The following is a 23,958-nucleotide window of genomic DNA, read 5'->3' on the forward strand; positions in this document are numbered from 1 at the left end:
AAAAACCTGCAGAGAAATCCCAAACAGGCGCTCTTTCTCCAAGCTTTCCCATTTCCTGTGCATTTATAATAGGCTTGCTTAGGAAGTGGAAGTACTTAACAGAGAGTCATTTAAGAGCTGCATGGGAAAAACGAAGTTGTGGGATACAGGATTAAAGGCCATTGTAAAGTGCTCTTTTGAATTTACATGATATAGATTTTGCAGCTTTGACAAAATATGATTAGTTGATATGAAAACAAACCATAATTCATCAAAAGTGTGGAAGTTAAGAGAAATTATAACCAAACCTACTGTGGGCGTTTGCTTATTCACCATCTGCTCACCAGAGAATATAAAAATACTTTCATCCCAATTCTCTGATGAATATACATATAACACAGGACTATCAGTTTTTAAAAAATCTTCTTTTATTTTTATTTATTGCACTGGCCACAAGACTTTACATTCCATTGCACTGTAATATCCACTGTAATGTCATCTAACATTTGCTGTGCACTTTTTCTGCACTACAGTTAGTAACGCAGATATGTTCTGTTTTATTTTCCTTTATTATTTAATGATCTATTTTACTTCACTATGTATGTTTTTTATTTTTAGTTTATGTTATTTATATTTTTTACTTACTGAGCTCTTTATTACCATCATTATTATCATCATCATCATTATTATTATTATTATTATTATGTATTTTTAACTTATGTTTATCTTTATCATATTTTCTTTAGATTTGAATTACTGAACTCCTGTTTGAATACATTTTACTTTATATTTGTAATTATTTAATTAAAGATTGTTTTTAAAAAATTAACTCCTTTCTTTTTTGTAATTGTTTTAATTTTTTTTAAGCTATTTTGTTTTCTCATGTTCTATTTTGCTTTATTTAAGCTAGTTTTGTTAGATAGTGTTTAAAAGTATCCCAACATTTGGGATTTTGTGGAAATTTAAGAACTGGATTAAGATGAACATTATCATTGTTATTAGGTACTACAGTTACCTACATATTTCAATGTTTCTTTTTTTCCCGTTTTTCCTTTTTTGTTAAATTTTAATATAAATATAATGAAAATGTTGCAATCTTTTTGGCCGGTGTATTGTTGTCTAGTTCATTCAATTCAAGTTGGAATGTGACGTCAGCGATGTTGCTTTCAAGTTACACCGAACATAGTAAAGCTGTTACGAATTGCTGTTGAAACAATATTGTACAGCTGTCAAAACTTCAAATTTACTGTAACATTTACATTTTGATATTGAAAGAAAGAAAGAAAGAAAGAAAGAAAGAAAGAAAGAAAGAAAGAAAGAAAGAAAGAAAGAAAGAAAAGAAAAACATATACTTGGAAATTGGGTACATCTCCTTAGACAATCTGTTATTCTCTACAAAACTCTGGTGGTTATTTTTTTCAGTCATGAAACCATTATTTTGCGTTACATAAAAATTTGTACCTACATTTTGGTAATGCTACTTCCTTAAATTAACAGTGTTGTTACTATCTACTATAAACCTCTGACTGTGATATGATGAACTTCAGAGCTATTGCATGGTGTTCAGACCTAATAGCCTTGAGGCTTCTTCTTTCATGGAAAACAGTTCTGTGTAGATATTTTACTGCATCAACAGTTTGCAATTGAACTGATACTGAATTTTTGTGAAAACTGAGCTTAGCAGCAAATATTGCTACTAAAACCTAATAAAGAATTTTGCACTACAGGACTTTATGTTACCTAAAGTGAGAAGACCAAGTAAAAGAATTCATTGTTACATGAATATGATGCTGTAGATCGGTGATGCTGAGTCAGTCTCACCTCTGTAGCTATAAGTTCTCATTTACATAGAATTTTATTTTTAGATGACAGAAAATCTGAAAAATAATTAAAAGCTGCAACTATTCACAGTGGTGGAAAGTATTGTGCATTTCCTCTAGTGCTGCACCATGTGATTACATTTGAATTTCTTTATTTTAATTTTTTAAATTTCTTCTATCAGCAAATATTTCACTTTTGAATCTGCTACATTTATCTGTTTGGATTCATGTGACTTTCTGAATTTAAGATAATAATATAAATATAATTCAATAAATATGCATAGTGGTTACCAGATATGACTTGCATGAGAATGATGACTTATAATTTCCACAATTAGCAATTTATGGAAGCCTATTTCTGCCACTGAAAACAACTGAAACTGAAGAAAAGATATTTTTTTGTTCATTTTTTTGTTGCCAGTTGTATGTAAGCAAATCAAAATTAGGAGATAAGAACAAATCATTGCCCTTCCTCCTTTCAATGTTGGTTGAAACATTCCCTCCGCTTCTACAACTACTAATTTTACTAATTATTCTTATTATTATTATATTTGATAATAATAATAATAATAATAATAATAATAATAATAATAATAATAATATTTTATATTTAAGTAGTACCCCAAGTTTAAATTAAAGCACTCGTTCTATATGAAAACCGCGTGACTGTGTTTTTCAGCACCTTGAAGCTCTAAAATCCGAGTTTGTGAGGAGCCACTGAAGGCATCAACGGGTTTAGTACTGAGTGAAGCGGCTCAGGATCAGCAGAGCAGGACTGAGCGAGTCAGCGAGCTACGGTCTGCTGCAGGAGCAGGAGACGCAGACAGGATCGCTGTGGACTAACTTGCATCTCTACTTTAATCCTCCCAGGAGATGAAATCCGTGTTTTAACCTCGTGGAAAACTCCAATCCAGTCCAAGATGACGGTGGATTTTGAGGACTGCATTAAAGATTCCCCCCGGTTTAGGTGAGAGCAGAGAACTCAGTATCCTAAATGTCTCCTTGAACTGTTGAACGCATTAATTCTATCCATATTTACTGGTGTTTCCCCCCCTAAATCTTAACATGTGTTTTCTCAGATTAAAATGCGCCACGCTGGTTTGTCACAGTGATCAGCACTTTTATTTGGTACATGCTAGATTACAATCCCAGTTTGGAGCGTCATTCAGACTGTGCGCATTTTTTCCAGCATCGTTTCTTACAGTAAGCACGATGATAACGATGAGCAACGCAGCCACATGAGTTGTCACATGGGCTGACTCTGAAGCTCCTGATATCTGAGCTCACAGCGCCAGTTTTCAATTCATTAGCATCCATTTGACATCTAAGATATCATTATCCCGCCCCTGAAGCAATTAAATGTTTTTAGGGGAAATACTGCGAAGCTTTCGAGAATTAATCAAGAGCCTGGCATCATCTGTACTGATTTCCATAATGAATGAGCTCCTTCCCATTTATGTTCCGATTAGCTGATTACTGGTCTGAAATAGTTTAATTTTCTTATAAGAGAAGGAAAAGCAGCAAACGTTCACTACAGCAATCAGGTAAATGATCGAATAGACTGTCTGATTGTGTAGGGGATCCCTGGATCAGAGGAAACTGAAGGTTTCCACACAGACTATGCCAAAGCCCCTGACAGGGGTTCTCCAAAGGTTACATAAATAAGTAAGGAATTTTCTACACCCACATCTAAACCTGGTCCTGTGCTTCCAACAGAGTCAAGAGCCGGTCAGATGGGGAGGGGAATCAGGGTCATTTCCCCCTCCAGTGCAGTGCTGAAAGATACTTAGACATACTCAGAGATGAAGTACCAGTGCATCAAAGTAAAAACAGTGCAAGTTGAAATCAGGCAAATGCAGTCAAAAGTTAGGTACTGGGTATATTTTAATCCTGCAGAGTTAGTTTGTCTCTTGCAGATTTTTTAATGAATGCAACTTGTTGAATTTCTGTTGCTCGTATGTAACAAGGCTATGTGGGACATGATGCAGGAACATGATGTGATCTGATTTTCTTTTGTGCTAGATTTTCAAAAATGTGAAGTCAGACTATAGAAAAAGGTGCAAAAAGAGGATGGGTAGTTAAAAACCAAATAGTTGCACAGACTAACTTCTTCAACTTTTGTGTAATCCTATCTAATCTGCTTAAATAAATAAATACATTTTATTGTTATGGGCCTCAGCTGTAATAACGGGGATTCTTTGCCATAGAGTATGCTGTGATTTAAAAGCTTATTGCAAAATCTCTCTGATAAATGTGCAGCACTTCCTTCTGAAATGGAAATTCTCATTTAAAGTACCTTAAAAGTCTACTACAGTGAATATACTTCACTGAACTTTACTGTTTGCTCCCTGAGATAAAATCTCTGCTTCCAAATCAAAGACTTCCCGACTTGGCAGCAGCACCTTAATGACTCCCATCTGGAGCCGGAGGAAGGCACATCACGACCTTCTCCCTCCTCGTTTCATATGCAAAGCAGTGCGGCGAGGCCACAGCGAGACAAGCTGCATGTTAAACAGCCACCGTCCTCATTATTCAGAGCTCGGAGAAGCCTCACTGGGTCATGAATGGGTGGATAAAGTTATCTCCTATCTGCCGATATGGAGTGAAAATGTACCTCCTCCCCTTTTTATGCTGCACATGTTTTCAGATTTTCCTTTCCTGCTGCAGAGAGATGTTCTCATAAGTGAGCCGTCCTCCAGTTTACAGTGCGTGGAGAGTCTTTTATCTGCTGCCCAGGATGTTTAAATGACTAGAAGAGATGCTGAAAGAAGTAAAGTAAACGTATGTTCTCGCAGGCGCTGAAGCCTGTAACAGTGTTTTCAGACACCATTCAAATGGCTCTTTTGTGGAGCTAAAAGCGGAGCTACAGTATGCTGTGTTATGTAACAACCCTGGAGGTGGATGACTGGGAGGAAGCAGCAGGGAAATCGGGTCTTTTTTACATTTGGGACTTGCGTGATTCATTCCTGCCTCCCACACGTGTAAAATCATGCAGGAAATAAGTTTTGAAGTATTATCTCTGACACTTGGCTGCCTTCTCGGTTTCCCAGCTCAAGGTTGGATGACTTATTAATGGATTAGCTAGTGGAGCAAAAACTGCAGACAGTCAGGTTCTTCTTCTTCCACTTTAATGTGCTGTTTTCACACTTGCAAGAAAAGTAGCCTAACCTGAAATGCATACATAGACTGTATACAAAAGATGTACGTAACCACTGTCACAGAATGTTCTGGTTTGTGGACTACCGACATGAGGAGACCAGTTTGTTCTTTCTTTCTTTGTTGAAGATGCTATGAGGTGGGTAATTAGTTTCAAAGACCAAAACAGGTTGCTTTTGTACATTTTACAAGACAAAGTTAGAGAAGCGAGGGTGAAATGGTTTGGACATTTAAGGCAGTGGATTGATTGGATGAATGATGGATCAAACTTCAATTTTTGTGTTTAAATCTGTTATTTAAACAGGTTTAAATGCCAACGTGATGTGGAAATCACAAATCACAAAAATTGCCAGTTTAGAATAAGAAAAACATATCATGCAAACTTGGTGCAGCTTTCTTTTTCTTTCAGCATCTCTCTTAAAGGGTGAATCAGTGAGAATCATCTGTCTCCAACTCACTCTCACTAACATCTTCCTCTGTCACAATGACCCTCTGCATGCCCTCCTTCACATCATCCAAGTTTTCCTCCTTTCCCTCTGCCTGGCAGCTCCATATCCAACATCCTTTGTCCACTATATTTCCTCTGCACATGTCCAAACCATCTCAACCTTGATGATAGCCTCCCTCTTTATTTCTGGACTGCATGAGGCAAAGTGACAGATGAAAAGATGGAGACCATTACAGCCTGTACAGCTGTTATCTCACACACAGTTTTCAGATGCTGTTGTTTGTTTATACCTGGCACCTACACTGGTGAAGGCGTAAAGCTGTGAATGTTCTTAATCACACATTTATGTGTTTATAATCACCCAACATGACACATCTGAAAGTCCTATCAGACACAAATATCACATAGTTTTGATTTCATCAAATAATATGAAGAATTAAAATCTCTTTGACAAATGTTGCCTTCACTCTCAGGACAGATGTGAGACTGCAGCCAGCGATGTTCTACACATCTGGACCGGTCTGTGAGGATTGCACTGCAGCACGAGGCCCTCTGTTTGTGTTTACTCTGGCATGTTACTGGCAATGAGCAACGTTTGAGCTGTTTTCTCCTCACTGATGTGTTAGTCTGACGTCACAGACTGAGAGAGCTGAGAGTCAAACACATGAGTGTTCCTTTATTCTTTTCACAAAAGAAATTTGATCCCAGTATTTCTCACACATTACGACTGCGTGACGATGGCAGAAATTATAATCGCAAATATTTTGGTGATTATTTAACTAGACTTTCTAAATGTCAGACATTAGTTGAACTTTTAGGAAAAATTAACATTAGGACTCTTACAGTTAACACATCCTTTAGTCTTAAGAAGTTTACCGAAAGCTAAAAGGATGTTTCATTAATGGCTGTTTTGCGATTTGGCGGGTTTTTTGGCACGTCCGTTCCAGTGAGCTTCCAGTCCTTCAGAAAAATATGACCATTGTCCAGCAAGATTCTTGCTTCCGCTGAGAAACAGACTCTTTTCTCTGCGTCAAAATGGCCCAGGGCAAAGAGTCCAGATGATCCTTCTTCCCCTCCCATGTCAACAGCTGGGGGCGGCGAGCTGAGACAAGGCTGCTGTCGTGATGAGGGGCTTGCTTTGAGTCACAGCAGAGCAGAGAGCCCCGGCAGGCGGGGAATCCAAGGCCAGTGACCTGTGGCGCTCCCTGCTTCTGAGTCTCATAGCGTCTGTGAGAAAACGAGTGAACAGATGAATGTGTGACACAGTCAGATGACGGGATAAGGGGAGAGAGGATGTCACAGTCTTTTAGAATTAACTGCCTCGGTTTAGTAGAGATTTTAGTAAATAATAAAACATTGTTTAGCAGATCCTTTTATAGTCTGAGCAACAAGTTCTCAGTGATTTGGATTTGATTCTAAGTATAATGAAGACTCCACAGTGTAGTAACTGCATGCAAATTTACATCCAGTGCACTAAAGCTTCACTGCTTTTATGCAATTTATTTTAAAAAGGGAGCTGGAGCTGGAGTTTGCTTGTTCTCCACATGCCTGTCTAGTTTCTCTTCCTCACACAGTCTGAAGACATGCATGTTAGGTTGGTGTTAGCCCATGTAGAGCTTTGCTCATTAGGTTTTAGTCAGTCCTTGATCTTAGCTGTCATAAGCCTTTGCTTTATGTCCCAGATTTGATGCGTTTGAAGATGTCGTGTTGAGTTGTGCTCAATTATAACAGCTTATTTATACAGTAAATGATCACAGTTCCTTTGTCATTTTAGAGAACAGATGGCTAATTGAGAAATAAGTCAGCAAGTTAAATGAAAGTAATTTTCACCAATGGCCTTTAATGTATCACCAGCTCTGCTTCTTCAGCTGGTGTTTGATTGATATTCCTGGTGCATACTGATTCGTGTGTAAAAGACCCTTTCAACACCCTGATTTTAAAATATCTGGGTCTGCTCTTGCTGCTCTGTCATGAATTAATAAATCTTTATAATTGCAAGGTTTTTTAAATTCTTAATGGTATCAGAATCATCTTAAATGCTCTGTGTCACGATGAATCCAGGCGTCTTGGTTCACGACTGTGACGGATCATCTTTGTGTTTTGCAAGCTTGTGTTTCTACTTCTCCAGCTGCTGGAAGGGATTTCTCCGGCATGGTCTTGTTGCTTCTGCTCTATTTCCGACTGACCCGCTTCCATCTTGAATCTGTGTCAGTGGCCTTTGTGCTCAGCCAAGAGTGCTCCTCCCAGAATGGTGACTCCCGGCCAATCGAGGGTGGGGAACGCGCCATAATTGTAAAAGAAAAAAAAACAAAAAAACTTCACTGATAACCACCTGCTCCCCGTCAGTTCCATTTCCTAACACAACCTTAGTTTATTATTAATTTACATCGTCTCTTGTGTATCTTATTGTATATTTATGCTCATGTGGAAACATGAAGTTCAGTTTAATGACTTCCCTGTGAGAGTCGTACATTAGATCCTTTTCTGCCAGCTTCCCCAGCATTAATGTAAGTTGGTTCTGCTGTTCTAATTTTAAGTCTATGCGCTTGATTCACATGTCGAGAAAGCTCAGTGATGTTTGCTTTCAGCTTTTTTTCACCGTCTTGTTAAGGGCAGCAGCTCTGCGTGTTGCAGGTAATGAAAATGACAGTGGATTAAGTCAGCACATTTTGCCCGCTCAAAAACTCAACATCGAGGTGACACACCTGCAGGCTTAATATCCAAATGGTGTCATCAAAAACAGATCTGATGATACACAGGGAAATATGGCTTTATAATTGCATCGTTGCTGCCCTCCTGTTGAGAATGTGCAGCGCTATTAGCTGGAGAGGCTTTTATCTTTTTAAAATGAGACCAGATGAAGAGCTCTTGCATGCTCCAAAGCATCAGGAGAGCAGCCGCAGGAAGGTGGATTATTAAAGGAGAAATATGTCTCTGCAAACACAAAAGCAGCAGATAAACACATCTGTAAGACAGAGCTCAGGAGACGGACTGCTTTTGCAGTGCTTGACCTGAGATCACCTTTTTTGCTTTATTGAAGAAAAGCTCAAAGTTGTTTTATTATTACAGAGGGAGCTTAATTTTGTTTTCCTTGTGGTATTAAAAGCTTTGGTTTTAAATTTAAAGTTCCGATGGAGGTCTCTTTATGTTAGATCTCTTTCACCAGTTCAGACCATTCGATGAATATAAAGATGGGCAAATTAAAACTGATGATGCCTTCTCACACTGGGAGTTGGATAGCAGTGTTACTGTGAGAGGTGGAGATAAGCCAAATACGAGCACACAGTCCTTGAACTTGACGCAGTGTTGGTGCCGTGGTGGATAAGCCGGAGGGATGCTCTGTTACTCTGTGATTGGATGTGTCGCTGTCAGGCAGCTAATGACGACCTGTGAAAAAGAAAAGGACACAGAGGCGGCTGAATGGGTCTCTTTTGAACTTGACTGACTGCTCAAGACTTTATATTTAGTAAGGAAAGAAAGAGAGGAGGGTAATTTGTCAATCACCTGCCTATTAGCTGGTGACACTGAGGGTGTGGTTTCGCAGTCAGACCTGCCTCTTGCTCGTCACACATTGAGTCAAAGGAGAAAGTGAATATTTCACCAACTGAATTGCACGTCAAAGCCACCTGATGGTACAGACCTCAATAGTATATATTAAAAAGGATAAATATGCGTTTGATTCTCGTTTTTGATTCTTGTTTTTTGGCTACAATGTGGCCCAAATTCTCCTTTGATAGTAAAGGTTGCCAACCCCTCTTGCATACCTAAGTTAGACTATTTCTGCGTCTAAATCCTGAAAGTTAATTGATGATTTGTGTAAATGGAATTGAATCCCTGGTAAAACCTATTTGTGATGCAGAGATGATGTCACCCCTTTTGTGCCTTTTGTGTCGAAGGAGGCCGCTCGTCTGTCCCCCTCATTTCATTTTAATGAAAAGCAAGACGTTTCACACACTGTGCACACAAAGAGCCGTGAAAAGCAGGGCGCCGCATACCGAGTGCTGTGCTGATCTGTCCCGAGAGATTACAAAGGCCCAGAGCCGCTTGCACGGCCAGGAGAGACCAAGAGCACGGACAGTTTATCAAGTGCAATGAAATCTAATAGCCCGACCTCACAGCTGCTCAGTTCCTCTCGATTCGCTTTCAGATCAGCCGCCCGGTGTTTCCGCAGGTTGACCGTGCTGCGCCGCAGACGTTGAATCAGCACTGTGGCAACTAAATGATGGATGAGTTGTAGTAAATTGAGATTAGTATTCCTTGCGCAACCCGCGGCAAAAGCAATGACTAATGCGGGCCAGGAGAGATGGAAAACAAGAGCTGGGCCAGTAAGCACAGGATCACACAGACACTGAGCAGCTTTTTATGCTGATAATCCCAGCCTTTGGTCTTACTTCACAGTGTGGGTCAACAGAACCTCTCACAACTTGGCATTTGTTTTTCCCAAGAGATTGGATTATGGAACATCTGATGCTAATTCTTTATGTCTGCAGATATCAGATGTCTCGTACAATTTTCAAGAGAAAATCAACTTTTCCCCTGATATGCAGGAGAAGGGATCCAATTTGCCCAGAGACAGTCCGCATCATGTGTTTGTTCAACTGTTGGCAAAGAGAAAAAACATGACGGGAAACATCCAAAAAAATTAAGGGAAACAGTGAAAACTTATGTAACCTGTGTCACTAGCAATAGAGAAATATGCACTAGTTTCATCTACTCACCTTCAGCTCTTCCTGGGCTTCAGTGTGACTCAGCGCTGTTTGAAATGGACTATAACTTTGAGTTAATATAAATAATCTGGATAACGTTCCTGTTGGATTAATCACACTGTGAATTCCAGCTGTCGGATGTACTGCAGCACAGGCCGGCGTAATTTGTGAGGACAGCGGCGTGGCTTTTTCTTCCTCTCTTTTCTCATCTGTCTCTTTCTCTCTTTTTTTTATTGCTTTCACTTCACATTAAAGGAATTAATGGTCTCGTTTGCTTTCCGTCCAGGAGTAAGATGAGAGGATTAGCATCACTTTTGGGTGTCTGTTTAAGCTCAAAGTACGAAAGTGTGCCTAGCAGCCAGTTAGCATAAAAACATGCCGCTTTTGTCAGAAGAAACAAACCAAATCCATTTAATTTCAATTTGGAAGCTCACAGCTTAACACAACTATCGCCAGTTAGTGGGTTGTCTTATTTTGGGTTATTCAAAGTTCGACATCTGCTCAGTTCAAGAAATAGCAGTTACGCGACAGCTAAATGAAGTTCCTACATGGCAGCATCTGGACAAATTAAGCAAATTAAATGTCCTAATTAAATGCTGAAATGCTAAACTTTGTGGACCTTTTGTAATAACTGGATCTGGTTAACTGTTACCTAACTTTAAGCTAATCAGCCAGTTTAAGCTGTTTTCTAAGATGTGCTCAGAAATCAAATGTATTTAAAACCAACTAGCTGGGTGCTGGTTTAGCTTACCAGGTTGAGAAGGCGACCTATATACCAAAAGAGAAATGTAGAGGCATGGGTATGAATCCACTCTGATTTGCTGTATATAATCCCACTGGTCTTTCTTCCAGTTTTTCTGCCCCAACAATATATTTAAAAAATAAAGAAAGAACTGGACAGACTGAAAAGTAAAAATCTTGAGAAAGGATGATTCAGTTTGTTTAAAATGTGGACAACAGCTCACATTTTTAGATCAACTTTGCTGGGGTTCATGGATTGAGCAATTCTAAATGGAAAGACTTAATTAGATTTAAAAAGAAAAAACAGTTTCTGGGGCTTTGTGGAGGAGAAAAGTAGCAAAAGGAGAAATGTTTCTGGAGTTCACTTAGCAGCTGGAAAATTAGTTTAATGAATGCTAAACAGCCACTTTGATTTGAATACACAAAGTCTGCAATAAGGTTGTTTTGCTTTCCAGTGATTCGTTTAAATCAGATAAAGCACTTTTGAATGTGATGGTTCTGTTTGCACTTTTTTACACTTATTGAACAATTTACAGCGGTTTTCCCGAGTTTTTAAATGATGATTCCATCATTTAAAAACCAGGTAGCTATCCAAACCTACCTGGCCCTGTGTTTAAAAACTAATTGCCCCCCAATCCTAATTACTGGTTGTGTCACCCTTGGCAGCAAGAACTGTAATCAAGTGTTTGAGATAACTGGCAAAGAGTTTTTCACAACACTGTTGAGAAATTTTGGCCCAGTGTTCTTTGCAGAGTTGTTTAGTCTTGCGACATTTGAGGGTTTTTAAGCAGAAACAACTTGTTTAAGGTCCGGCAAAGCATTTGAATCTAATTTCCTTCTGAACTTTGCAGTGATTGGGCCACTTAAAAACCTTGATTTTGTATTGAGCCATTCAGAGGTGAACTTGGACGAATGGATGTCCCGTCATTCTCCTTCAGGATTTTCTGGTTCCATCAATTATGACGAGTTGTTCATATCCTCACGCAGCAAAGCAACCCCAGACATTACACTGCCACCACCATGTTTGACCATGATTGATCTTTTTTTGAAATGCTGTGTCAGTTTTACTGAAACGGGGTGTAAAAAGCATAAAAATATTTTACATCATGGATTTTTTTCTTGGTATTCTTTTTTTTTTAATGCCTTCGCTCATGATTGGGCAATACAGAAAAATGACAAAAGGTTTGGATGATAAAAATCTGCTTTGCCATCCAAAATTGATCTCTTAATGACAGACAATCAGAAATACCTAATGTCCTCAGCGTGTGGCGGTTGACCTGCTTCGATCTTGTGGCCTGTCGTGCGTCAGCTGTGTTTTTGATATGCTATTTTTTTTTTTTTTAAACTTGCCCTCCAGTGGAAAGCAGCAGCATGTGAGGAGCTGTCCTCTGGGTTTGGCTGTGAGCTTATGGCTCTGCGTCATTTGTCAGCAGACTCACAGAAAGCAGACATGATAACCCATATTAGGGATTTTTTATCACTGAATTCTTTACACATAAAATAAGCTTCACAGAGATTTTAACTGAGGTTTAATAGGACAGATAGAAAGATGTGACTGGAGAGCTTTCTCTGTTTAATGTCATGTCTCTATAATGGCTCCCCTGATGACCGGGCTGCATGGAAAGCCTCCCTGGCTGGGTGGCTTCCAGGTGTGTGAACATCAGCTCACAGCTACATAGGATAATGTTATCGACTGTAGTGGGAATTTCACAGTGCAGCTGTGGCTGTTTGTCGCTACCCAAGGAATGAAAAGTGACTGCACATCCAACGAAAATACGAAGCTGTTACCCCGACAGTGTGAAAAGTAGACGCAGGAGGAATTCGCTGGGCTTCGACTCGGCTCAGATTTGCAATGCTGAATCACACGTGTACAAGCATCTGTTTTTGATTTGCTCCATCCCTCTCACTCCCTGCCTCATACTCTCCCCTTTTCTTCCCTTTCCGTCCTCCCTTGCCTTCCCATGTGTGCGGGGGTAGACTTCTGGTCACGCCTGGACCAGAACAGGGTCTGGGGACGGTTCAGGAAGTACGTCAGTTTGCTGAAATATTGAAAGCAGGTTCAGCATAAAGGGCAAAACGCTGGGGAGACGATGTGTGTGAGGATGTTGCTGAGTCTTCGGTTATGACACCTAGCTCTGATTCACAACGTAAATCTCTTAAATATCTTCCAGCAGTAATAAAACTTAAAAGTCCACCGAGGAGCAAAAGGAGAAGACGGAGTTTTCCTTTTTGCACTCCAACAAAACTGCTGTGACTGAAGAAACACACTCTCAAATCCTTAAAGTGAGGTTTTGTAATTTTTTTTGGCTTTGTGTAGATCAGTTGGTTCATTTTCTGGTTGACTAACCTGCAATTATTGTTAAAGATTAATATCAGTTTGTACATGCTCCAGATAGCTTTTCTTCAAATTCTTTAATTCTCACTCGCTTTTGCAACTTTGTACTTTTGTGTTACTTGCAGCAACACTCCACCTCATTGTTAGTCCATTTAAAAAACAAAGTTTCAAAGAGCTGGAAAGTAAATAAACGGCAGACAGAAATGAGACAGGTCGAATCGTCTTACGTTTCACGCATGTGCAATACAGCAACGCAAGCGTTTTCAGTCGTTTCAGTGTGGATGAACAACTGTTCGGAAACGATTGAAAATGATAGTGTGGATGCGGAGCGTTTTTAGACGACCAGATTAGTGTAGACGTAGCCTAAATCACATATATCATGAAATAGGAGCTGGGGCAGTGGTGGGTTGCAAAGCAGCTTGCAGATGCACAGCTTAAAAATTGACTTTAATACTCAATCCTTTCTTTTCAGCTCATCTCTAATCATGGTCTCTGTTTTCCTGCCATCGGCATTAATGTACTGACCGCTATCACTGGTTTAGCTTTGATAATGAAGAAAAGTGTAGAAATGTTTAAAAGTTGTGCTTTTTCTCTGACTCCTGTCACATTTACTGGCGTCAGACGACCTACTAACCCGACTCTGTTGCAGAATTTGTTGTATTACCCACCTAATCTCCAGTCACTAAACCACCAACTGTCACATTATTTCACTGACCTTTGCTAAACCAACAGCGCAGTCAGTATTTTGCATTCCACTTTACTCATTTTTCATTGTTTTCTCACTGTTTTCCATGCTTGTTTGCGGCTCACCTCTGAGAGTTGAGTTTGCCGAAGAGGCCAATGAGCCGTGACTCGGCTTCATTTTTTTCTCTCCTCGTTTTCTCACAAAACTGTGTAATTCTGCTCTTTTCTTTCGTCGCTCTGAGTCTGGCAGAGCTGGCAATGCTGCGATTCTCCGGGGGGCTGTATTCAGTGCCTTGTTTCTGCATTGTTAACTGAGCGCAGACAACTGTCCCACCACGCTGCACTTCGCTGAATTGCTGTTGGATTGCGGGTCTGTGTGACTTTTTCACATCTGAATAGCAGAACAAACCCTGTACCCTGCCTGCCTTTGTCTATGCTTCCTTGCTGGCAGTGTCATGGTCTGGTTAAATCACCGCTGACGGTCACCTCAACTTTCAGGTTCATGGGCAGGGTTAGGTTAAGAGGGTCCAGAGTGACGTAAGGGGCATGTTGCTGACACGGTGCATAGGAAACACCTGGGGGAAACCTCGCAGGAAGTGACAGCTCTCCTGTTATCTTTGACTGTCTGTCAATAAGCTAATTCTTTTTTTTGTGGATTTCTGGATTAAAACTAAGACATCAGACAGCCCAGTTAAAGTCTGTGCAGCCTGAAAAGGATGTGAGCATAAGCCGTGTCGAAGCTGCTGTTTCTGTAAGCACCATCTCTCAAGCTTCTAGACAGGAAGGAGCTGAATGCTTCACACGTCTGGTATGTCTTTCTAGTGGAAGCCAAGCTGCATTTTTAACCCACAAAAATGCTGGGAAGACTCCCAGCTCAGCCCTGTCACAGCCGGACACATCACGCCTGTGTAGGGATTTTCACTAGGGGGATTTCAGCTATTTCACCAAAATGTCAGGGTGTTGCACTGTAGGTTTGGCTTTCTGTGAGCTATTCTGTGCTGGTATTTTACTCCGACAGCCTGGTATGCTGCCTAGAAAAAGGCTGAGAGAAGCAGCACATCTGTAGGCTTTATTGTCTTCCTCCCTTCAATGGAACATTGTCCAGGACATTTCTCACAACTCAGGCCTCTCAGTGTGTGCGTGTGTGTGTGTTGACTTTCTTTAGTCTCCTGCATCCCAAATATCTTCATTGACATTTTTGTGTGTTGCAGTCATCTCGGACCACCCTGAGTTAGTATAAACCTACGCCGCCATCCCAGACCTCACGTATCCTGACCTTTTTTTGGCCTGTCCCTCCTTCCCAGACGGTTGTACAATACTCTTGTGACGTCACACATATCCTCTTGCCTCCTATGTAATAATAAACACTCAATCCGAGGCTGTCCATTTCCCCTTTATGATGCACAGGAAGAACTTGTAGGCCAGCTCCTGAAATAGGGGTGGAGTTCTACTGAAAGGGTTAATCTGTGTCACATTTCCCCCTACGTGACTGTTGCCATTTCCCCCTTGGGCTGTGGTGGCCTAATTGTATGACCCCCTTCCCACCCTCAGAGCTGAAGGGGGATGTATGGAGCAGGCGCTGCATTGTGCATGGTGGCTAAACTTTTTAACAAGCAATTAGCTTGTTGCAGCCACTTTTTTCTAATTGTGCAGTGGTGACACTTTTAAACCTGCAGTCAACTTAATCTTCAACGCAGCAAGGTTTCAGGTGAATACAAGAAAGTGATGTTGGCATCCATTCAAAGAAGAGGTCAGTTGATTTAGCAGCTGATCAGAGTGTTTCCACCAGTTCAGTCTAGAATTAAACCGACCATTTCCAACCAGGTTTCCAGCTGGTTGGAAAAGAGGAAAAACACAGAAAAGATTCACGGATGTAATGAAGGAGGACATGGTGAGGGTGGGTGTGGCAGGGGAGGATGCTAGACATGCAGATGATCCACTGTGGTGAGCAGCAAAACTCCAATGTATGTCTTCAATTTTTGTGATATGTGTTCTACATGGGATTTTAAAGTGATGGTGATATTTAACCAGAGACCGAAATCTTTATAGTTTGAATATGGCCATGGGTGTGAACTTTCATAAAAGGTAGACTGTAGCGTTGCAATTGCCAGATTAAGCTAAAAACTGGAGGCTAAATATTTTAAGGTTATTACAGCTTCCTTCTGTCCTGTAGTTTCATCCTTATGAATTAATAATTAACTGTTCACATTTAATTTTTTTCCCATTTTGGGATCACTAGACCACAGCGTCAGAAGAACAGAAAGATAATGTGGTGTGTTAATTTCTTTGTGACATTTGCTGAAGTGTGTTCGCAGGCTGTTGCATCACACTGCGCTGGTCGTCGGCGCGCAGCGGTGGTTTTGCTCTCACACTTGTGTTTTATCCATTACAGCGCTGAGAGTGAAACCTGCATTGTTGTGCGCTCATGTATTACGAGCAAAGTGGGAGCGTATTGTTTATGAAATCCCTAGAATAGCTTCACCACCGACCTGCAACAAGTCAAGGTCACGCGGGACTCGCTGGCTCCGTTCCCGTTCATTGTCTCCCTTCTCCAAGAACAGCGCTGTCAGCGGGAAGTTCGAAACATGTCTGCTTCCAAATCGACTGTAAATACCGGACGCTGAAATTGGTGGTTACATTTGTAGATGGACCTCATCTTCTCTTCCTCTCTGAGTCTGTTGTTGTGTTTATACGCTTCAGTGACTTCAGATAATATCCCTAAAGACTAGGGATATTATTAGGAAGCTAATGGGTTTCTAACCTCAAAGCTCCAGAGGTTTTTAAGAGCCTTAAAGGTGTGATGTGTCGTACAGTGTGTAAAGACTAATTTTAGTTTTTATGGTGGTTTATACATTTCTTTTGTATTTTCTTCATGTGGTTTGAAAATGATACAGATGGTTTATCCTTTATTAAGCACCTTACAGTATAATATATATATTATTTGTTTTGTTCTTTTCTTTCAGCTAAATTGAACTACTTTCTGTAGTTATAAACATCTTTGATTTTTTTTTTAAGTGGATTTGTTTGACATTGGGTGGGGCAGACACTTTCCACTGCCAACAAATGTTTTGTCTGCAAAACTGTAAAGCAATACGTACGTAAGTATAAATGCTGGCATTGCTTTTTGCCAGTTGTGTAGGTTTAATACACAACTCCCACAGCAAGTAACTTGCAACTGCAGGAAGTAGTCCTAGTTCACTTCTGAAGTCTCTCTGAGCTGCTCTTCACCTGCTGAAGGTTCTGGTTTTGGCGGCGTTCTAGCTCACAGAACAAGAACCGCTGTCAGCGACGTTAGAGAAGCGCCGTTTGCAGGGCGATAGACTTTCTGGACAGCAACCCAATGACATTCATGAGCACAACATTAGCTACGTGTCCAGCCAGTTTGCGGGGAAACATGAGATAGGAAGAGCTGGAGCTAGCCGGGGGGTATTAGATATCATAAAATATTTTAGTTATATATTAATATTAACTGCGGAGACTAAAACTAACAGTAAAACTATACTTATTTAAAAATGCCAAACTATAAAAACTCTGGAACTAGTTTGTTAGCCATCAAATTTCAGAATAAAAGCCAGGTGAAAGAAATGCTAAAATGAGTCACAAAATACACTCGTCCAGTCTGTTTGAGAGAAACACTGGGCCTAGTTTGGCTTCACTTTCTTGTACAGTCATCAGCTTTATATACAAGCCCAAGCCCTGATCAGAGAAATTGATTCTGGAGCTGCTGGTAGGTTCAAGAGCCTCCTTATTGCTCATGTATTTGGAAATAATCTGAGCTTACCAGTGAACACATGTGGTATCTGACTGCTTCCCTTCAGGTTATCCAAATAGATCAGGAGTCTCTGAAAAGATGTTTTTCGTAAAGGCAAAAGCGAGAGATCCACAGTCAGATGTATGATGGAGATGTGATGTTGCTTTTAGACACTCTCTCCTGACTGTCTTCAGTGCTGAAATCCATCCAGCTGTCTGACTGCAGAATGAAAGGAGATATTGTGCAGGAGACGTCTGTTCCAAAGCTGACCTGCAGTTAAAGCTTTGAAATATTAGTGGAAAGGCTGACACGGGAAAGAAAACCATCACGGATCCAACTCCGATGTAACAGGAGAGAGACTTTCAGGGTTATAATTGTGGATTTCGGGGCTGTGCTTTTACACACTCTTGATGCAAGTCTTCAGCCCTGAAATCCAGCTAATAACTCAGGTTTGTGTACCCTAACATTAATCTGTCTGAGAAGAAGCTAAAATTAGATAATCCAGATGTTTTGCCATTTCTCTTTGGCGCAAGTCCGCGAGCCAGACGAGTTATAAATGGAAACGTTATTTTCCTTATTAGAAGAATCTCAGAGGATGACTTCAATGAGAGCGAGGCAGCTGTACTTGACATATTTGCATATTTTGTACATGAAAGAGCCTTTTATCATGTGGTAATTATTCTGACTGCCTTTAACATGTTTTTTTCCTTTAGTCCAAAATGTGTAGATGTCTTTGTTAGGAGTGTGTCGGCACGGCGTCCTCGCGGATGTGTTCAAGCAGACGGTTACGAATTTGAGCGAGCGTGATTTCAGAAAGAGCGGGAAAGGCTACCTCAGCTGTTTTTTCTGCGCAGCTGTGAAGCAAACGGAGGAGATATGCCGTGACGTTCCCGTTTCTTTGGCAGACGAGCCCTGCTCTTGTCTTTGAGTCCCTCTGTGCTGCAGAAGAGGGCCGAGGGCAGCTGCTCAGAGGTCACGGCGGGGTCGGGGTTTGGCAGTCAGTGCTTACTCTTAAGTGTGAATAAGGTGCAGCTCTTTCTGAGCAAGTGTTACATTCAAATGTTAAAAAATCGCCTGTTATATAGTTATACTGGAAGTGTAATTGGTTAACAGCTGGTCCACTGAAATATCTTAACATCTGTTGGCTTGATTGCCATGAAATATTAAACGGACGTTTGTGGTTCCCAGAGGACGACTTGTACTGACGTTAGTGATCTCTTGACTTTTCTTCAACTGTTAACAGGAGGTGGTTCATGGTCTGCAAGTATCTGATGATTTAATAACAAGTTTGAAATCGGTTGATCTATTTTAATTATGTAGAGCAGGGCTGCATGATTGTGGCTAATTACTGGAAGAAACTATTCATAATCATGATAATCTATAATATATATATATATATATATATATATATATATATATATATATATATATATATATATATGCATATATGCTTTTTCAGCCTAAGTGCTTTATATCTAACATTCACACTGTGATGAACATATTGGGAGCAATTCAGGGTTTAGTATCTTGCCCAAAGCATGCAGACTGGAGCAGGCAGGGATTGAACCAGCAACCTTCTGATTAGTAGATAACCTGCTCTACCTCTTGAGCTGCAATAAAAAGGCTTGGGTTCTATTTATACAGTAGTGGAATTGAAATATTAGAATTTAAAGATAAAACTGTATAGTTTCTGTTCTATAAAGTCTCACTTTACTCTGTCTTTGCAGGTAGAGGAGGTGAAGTGATGAAGCAGTAGCTAAGACAGCAAAATAATTCTTTCATGGTCAAACTAGCATGTATATGTGAAGACCCGTCCACTTAATCAGGCTTTGGGTGGCCAGGTTACATTGGTAGATGGTTATAATTGTATGCAGTGACTGGAGTGAGTAAAGAGAAACTTGAGAGTGTTAAAATAGAGGAGAAACCAGGGAACAAAGGAAAGACACAGCTTTCAAAACGACTAGGCTTTAAAAAAAATCTAAAGCTTTGCAAGATCAGCAGGAAAAAAAAAATCCTAAAACGCCGAACTAGTCCTCTTATTTTATCTCATGCTTTGTTATGAGATACATACTGATTTTCATCCTTCATTTTGGCAGGATATAAATGCAACACTTGGCTGCAGGAGTGTTGCTTGATTTGAATGTTTCTGCTGAAGAGTCTCTCTGTTGTCGTGCAGCATTGAGAAGATGGGATTCATCTGCTCAGATTATGTGGGAATTTTATCCCCTGCTCTGTGTTTCCCTGCCTGTTTGCGTTGTCGCTTTGCTGCCTGTGATCAGCTGGCCGATGGACAGCATCAGAGCTCAAGTCTCTCACCAAGGGAAGCTCTGAAAATATGCACGCATTCTTCAAGGTCCAGCAGGACATAACAGACTAACGGAAGAGAGAGAGAGCATAAAAAATCAGAATCTGTCGTGCACAGCTTGCAAAGTTTGATTGGCTTATGTGTTGGCGTTTTTGTTCTTGCAGTCTTGTTTTTCCAGTAATTTTGCAGATGAAGCCAGTTTAGCCACTGTCAGAAGTGTAAAAGTTGTATGAAACCTTCTAAGGCCTTGTAGAGACATTTTTGAAGTCTAAAAATAACCATTATGATACTAAAGAGAGGATGATTTAAATCAGATTTCACCAAAAATAAAGACCGGAGGAGCTAACACACTGAATACAAATAGATATGGGAAAAACACATAAACACTAATACCTCAGTTTTATGGTTTTACATAATATTTTTCACTTTTTAAAAAAATGTAACATTGTAAAATAGACAGTTTTAATACAGATTTGCAGATAGTCCACATATGTTGGCAGGCTTGCAGATAGAAGTGAATAGATATCATGTAAGTCGGGTAAAGTGGTATTAAGTTGTATGTTTTAAAAGAAAAAGTGTGTATGTGTTCCGAGCTGTGAGACCATTAGACTGTGTGTGGATGTGGCAACATCATCTATCTTTTATATCATCACTGTAGACGAGATCGCTCACCAAGACTTGGAGAGTAAATTATGATGGATGGCCGTCTCTAACCACAGCTGGATCAAAAACCAGCAATAAAAGTTGAATTTGCTTTTTTGTGAACTTTTTTAATTACCTGTGGTTTTTCCTGTGGAGTCAGAGGGACCAAATGAAGATGTAATTGCCATTTCAGAATTAAAAAAAATATTAAAGAAACAGTGAATATTTATAATTTCTGACAGTGAGATGGTCTTATATAAAAAAAAAAATGCAAATGCTAGTATAAATGAGTCCCTGTGGTATTACTGTTGGCATTCAAAAAGTCGTTAATGCTTCTGTTTGAATCTTCTTTAGTTTCTTTCTACGCTGAATATTTTTCGCTGTGCCTTTCCATCTCTTTCTGAGGAGAAGCTTCAAGCTTCGTGCTGCTTCCCTCAGGATTTATGTGCTGTGGTCTGTGGTGTTCGGAGGAGTATCACACAGCCAATGCAAGCACGAATGAGGGAGAGCTGGCATGGGTCTGGCAGAGACAGAGGAAAAGGAGGAGGAAGTGGTGGTGATGGTGGAGGGAGCAGACGAGCAAAAGTTCAGCCACAGCAGGCAGACTGGTCATCTGAGGTGGAGCGCTTAACACGCAGCCAGACTCTATCCCACTTGGCTAGAAAAAACATCAGGTGTTGGTTTTGGAGAGGTCGTGTGCAGTCCAGATATCCTCCCTATCTCTTCACCTTTCTCTTTTGCTTCTCCTGGCCTTTGTTTCTGGGCCAGACGTCTCTCAGTGGTCTCAGCGGAGATCTGATGGCGGCCTATTAGCAGTGAGCTCAGCTGGGCTCCACATGCATACAGTGCGATAAGTTCCTGACATCTTATCAGAGTTTTGGCTCTGGTGAATTCTTTACGGTGAAGTCATAAGGGAGGAACGGATGATAGACGATCATATGAGAGGCTCTGACACTCACAGAGCAGCTTTAACTCAGTCTGCCTTTCTTTGGGCTTCACTGAGCCCCTGCGATCCCAAATAACCAGCATCCTGAAGCTTATCCCGCTGGATCTGTTAGTTCAGGTGTCCCCTGGAGCAAAATACTTATCTTCACCTTCAGGACTTAAAAATGTGATACCTGCAGAGGAATTTGGCTTTTACAGCAGTGAAATAATAGAATAAAACAAAAGTAGTAGCTCACACTCACTAAATTAAAATCTGCTTAATGTCAACAATGTCTAATGTTTATACTGGTCTTTTTAACTAAAGAAACACCAACATCCTTAATTCCAACGCCCACTGTTAACATCTTTTTTGACAGTGAAGAGTAGAAACAAAGTTTTCAAAGAATGAAACTCAATATAATTAATAAAAGAACATGCACTGAAGCTGGGGATTCAATATTTGGATCTGATATCAGTTTTGATCTTGAGCTGACTAACATAGTCCATTTGTTATTATTGTTTTATTGATTAATTGCATTTTAATGGTCCGTGCCTTCCCTGAACTTGACACCAGCGAGTTTCCATACACAGAGGCAAAGATCAGAGACTTGAAATCGTTTGGTGATCTCTGTATTAACCCACTAAATGAGTGGGTGGGCTTGGAGGGCAGTCTGTCTGCCAGAGTTGGTGAATGGTTGCCACTCAGCTATTTGGCTATAAAACAGATATTTGGTGGTGGGGGTGAACGCTTCCCTTCACTTGCAGAGTATGCCCTGAACGTGCTCCTATCTGGATACATCCACGTTAACCCAGTGACAGCTCACACATCCAGTACATGTAACTAAATCTCTACTTTCAGTGATGCTGCAATTGAAGCATAAATGAGTCATTATCGCTGCAGCAGACACGTCACTTTTGCGAAGCCATTAGCACAGATGTGTGTTCCTGAAGAGGATTTGGGGGTTTAATGCGGCGACGCAGTCAGCACAGTCTGTGGCAGAAATTTGAGCTGAGCTGTCGGAGAACAGAAAGCCGTTCAGTTTAAGTACGAGTGACACATCTAAGCTTTCAAGTGGAAAATAAAGGCAAGGCTTATGAAACAATAGTCAGGGCTTTGAACATATGTTGGGAAGGGTTTTACTGCAAACATCTGAACTCCCTCTGCACCGTAAATAATTGGGTTACTGCAGACCGTAGAAAAGCACAAGTCTTGGTAAAAGATGAAATAAATGTGACACCAACTGTATGAATACAAAAATCTCTACGGAGGTCACAGGGTTTTGGTTGGTGAATGCATCATTGGTTGTAGTTGTAGGTCGCTTGCTTACCCCGACTTACTCATTGGCTGCTTCTATTCCTCCTCAGCTTTATGTGTCACACAGCAATAATAGTCCCAACTCAAATAATATATCACGGGAAAAAATGTAGCATTCTTCCAACATGGTGATTCATGAGAAGGAGAAAATGTTCAGACAGAACTTTGCCTGTGGTCATGTATGTATACTTGTCAGTTTAGTTCAGTAATTGTAAACAAATGATAGGTTTAATCACCATGACATCACTGATTAGTTTGTGGACTTCCATTTTACAACTTTGACTCTTGGTAATATGGCCTAACAAGCGAAAGATCCCTTGGTTTTATTATGGGAGGAGACACATCCCATTGGGGTGGGAAGGGCATCCGATGCGAAACATCTGCTAAATCAAACATATGGAGGTACCTTCTGTGGCGAGCCCTTATGAAAACCACCTGGTTTTTGTCATCTTAGTTTGAAGCGACTGTATTGATGCATTGCACAGATTCAGATCTGCTAAATAGATAAAATACAAATTAAATACTAGAAACTGACACCAAAAAACCTGGTGTCTGACCATCGTCTTGCCATCCATCGCCGCCTCCAACTAATGCATTAGTTTTGCAAAGCAGTCTTTAAAAACTGAAATAACATCACATTAAAAATAATCAATTTTAAAAAGGAAAAGCTATCATTTGCAGAACAGAACATCTTATTATCTCTAGCTCTAGTGTTTTTGGTTTTTAGAAAGGCTGCAGTAGAGGACACTCAGTGCTCCAGCATTGGGAGAAATCCACAGTTTGAAAGTCCTGCCAGTCATCTCTCAGGGGAAGTTATTTTTGAGTTAGAGCTCTGAAAATGGACTGTGTAGATTTATATTTAATGGTCAGCATGGCATAGCCAGGGGTGACTCTGTGATCTTGCTTTTAGCTCACGCAGTGAGTGGTCTGGAAGAGCAAGAGGGGGGGGGGAGGGCAGAGGGCATTAGGAGCCATGCAGCTAAAAATAACCTAAGTTGTAGCTGAAGGGGGTATGCTGAGTACACTCACCCTCCCTCCTCCAATAATCAACCATTCAGCCATGCAGTCCAGCCTCAATTAGGGCACTAAAGCAATCAATATTGTGACAAAATGCAGTTTCTCCAGACAGAAAGTGCTCCATCACCGCGCCTT

The 23,958-nt window shown here is 40.5% G+C and overlaps 1 protein-coding gene across 6 annotated transcripts in view; it reads left to right on the top strand.

The window, feature by feature from the left end:
• Positions 1-2,578: 2,578 nt before the first annotated feature.
• The window catches only part of LOC146645695 (arf-GAP with coiled-coil, ANK repeat and PH domain-containing protein 3-like), a 70,227-nt gene continuing 48,847 nt past the window's right edge, over positions 2,579-23,958 (top strand). For all 6 annotated transcript variants that reach the window (XM_085392959.1, XM_085392960.1, XM_085392956.1 and 3 more), the window contains exon 1: positions 2,579-2,766. In XM_085392959.1, the coding sequence (XP_085249085.1) occupies positions 2,720-2,766 (47 nt within the window). In that variant the 5' untranslated portion in view covers positions 2,579-2,719. The remainder of the gene's footprint in view (positions 2,767-23,958) is intronic.

Source organism: Rhamphochromis longiceps, linkage group LG20 (assembly GCF_057381845.1).
Source record: "Rhamphochromis longiceps isolate RC_006_pf linkage group LG20, R_longiceps_female_GT1.1, whole genome shotgun sequence".
Lineage (NCBI taxonomy): Eukaryota > Metazoa > Chordata > Actinopteri > Cichliformes > Cichlidae > Rhamphochromis > Rhamphochromis longiceps.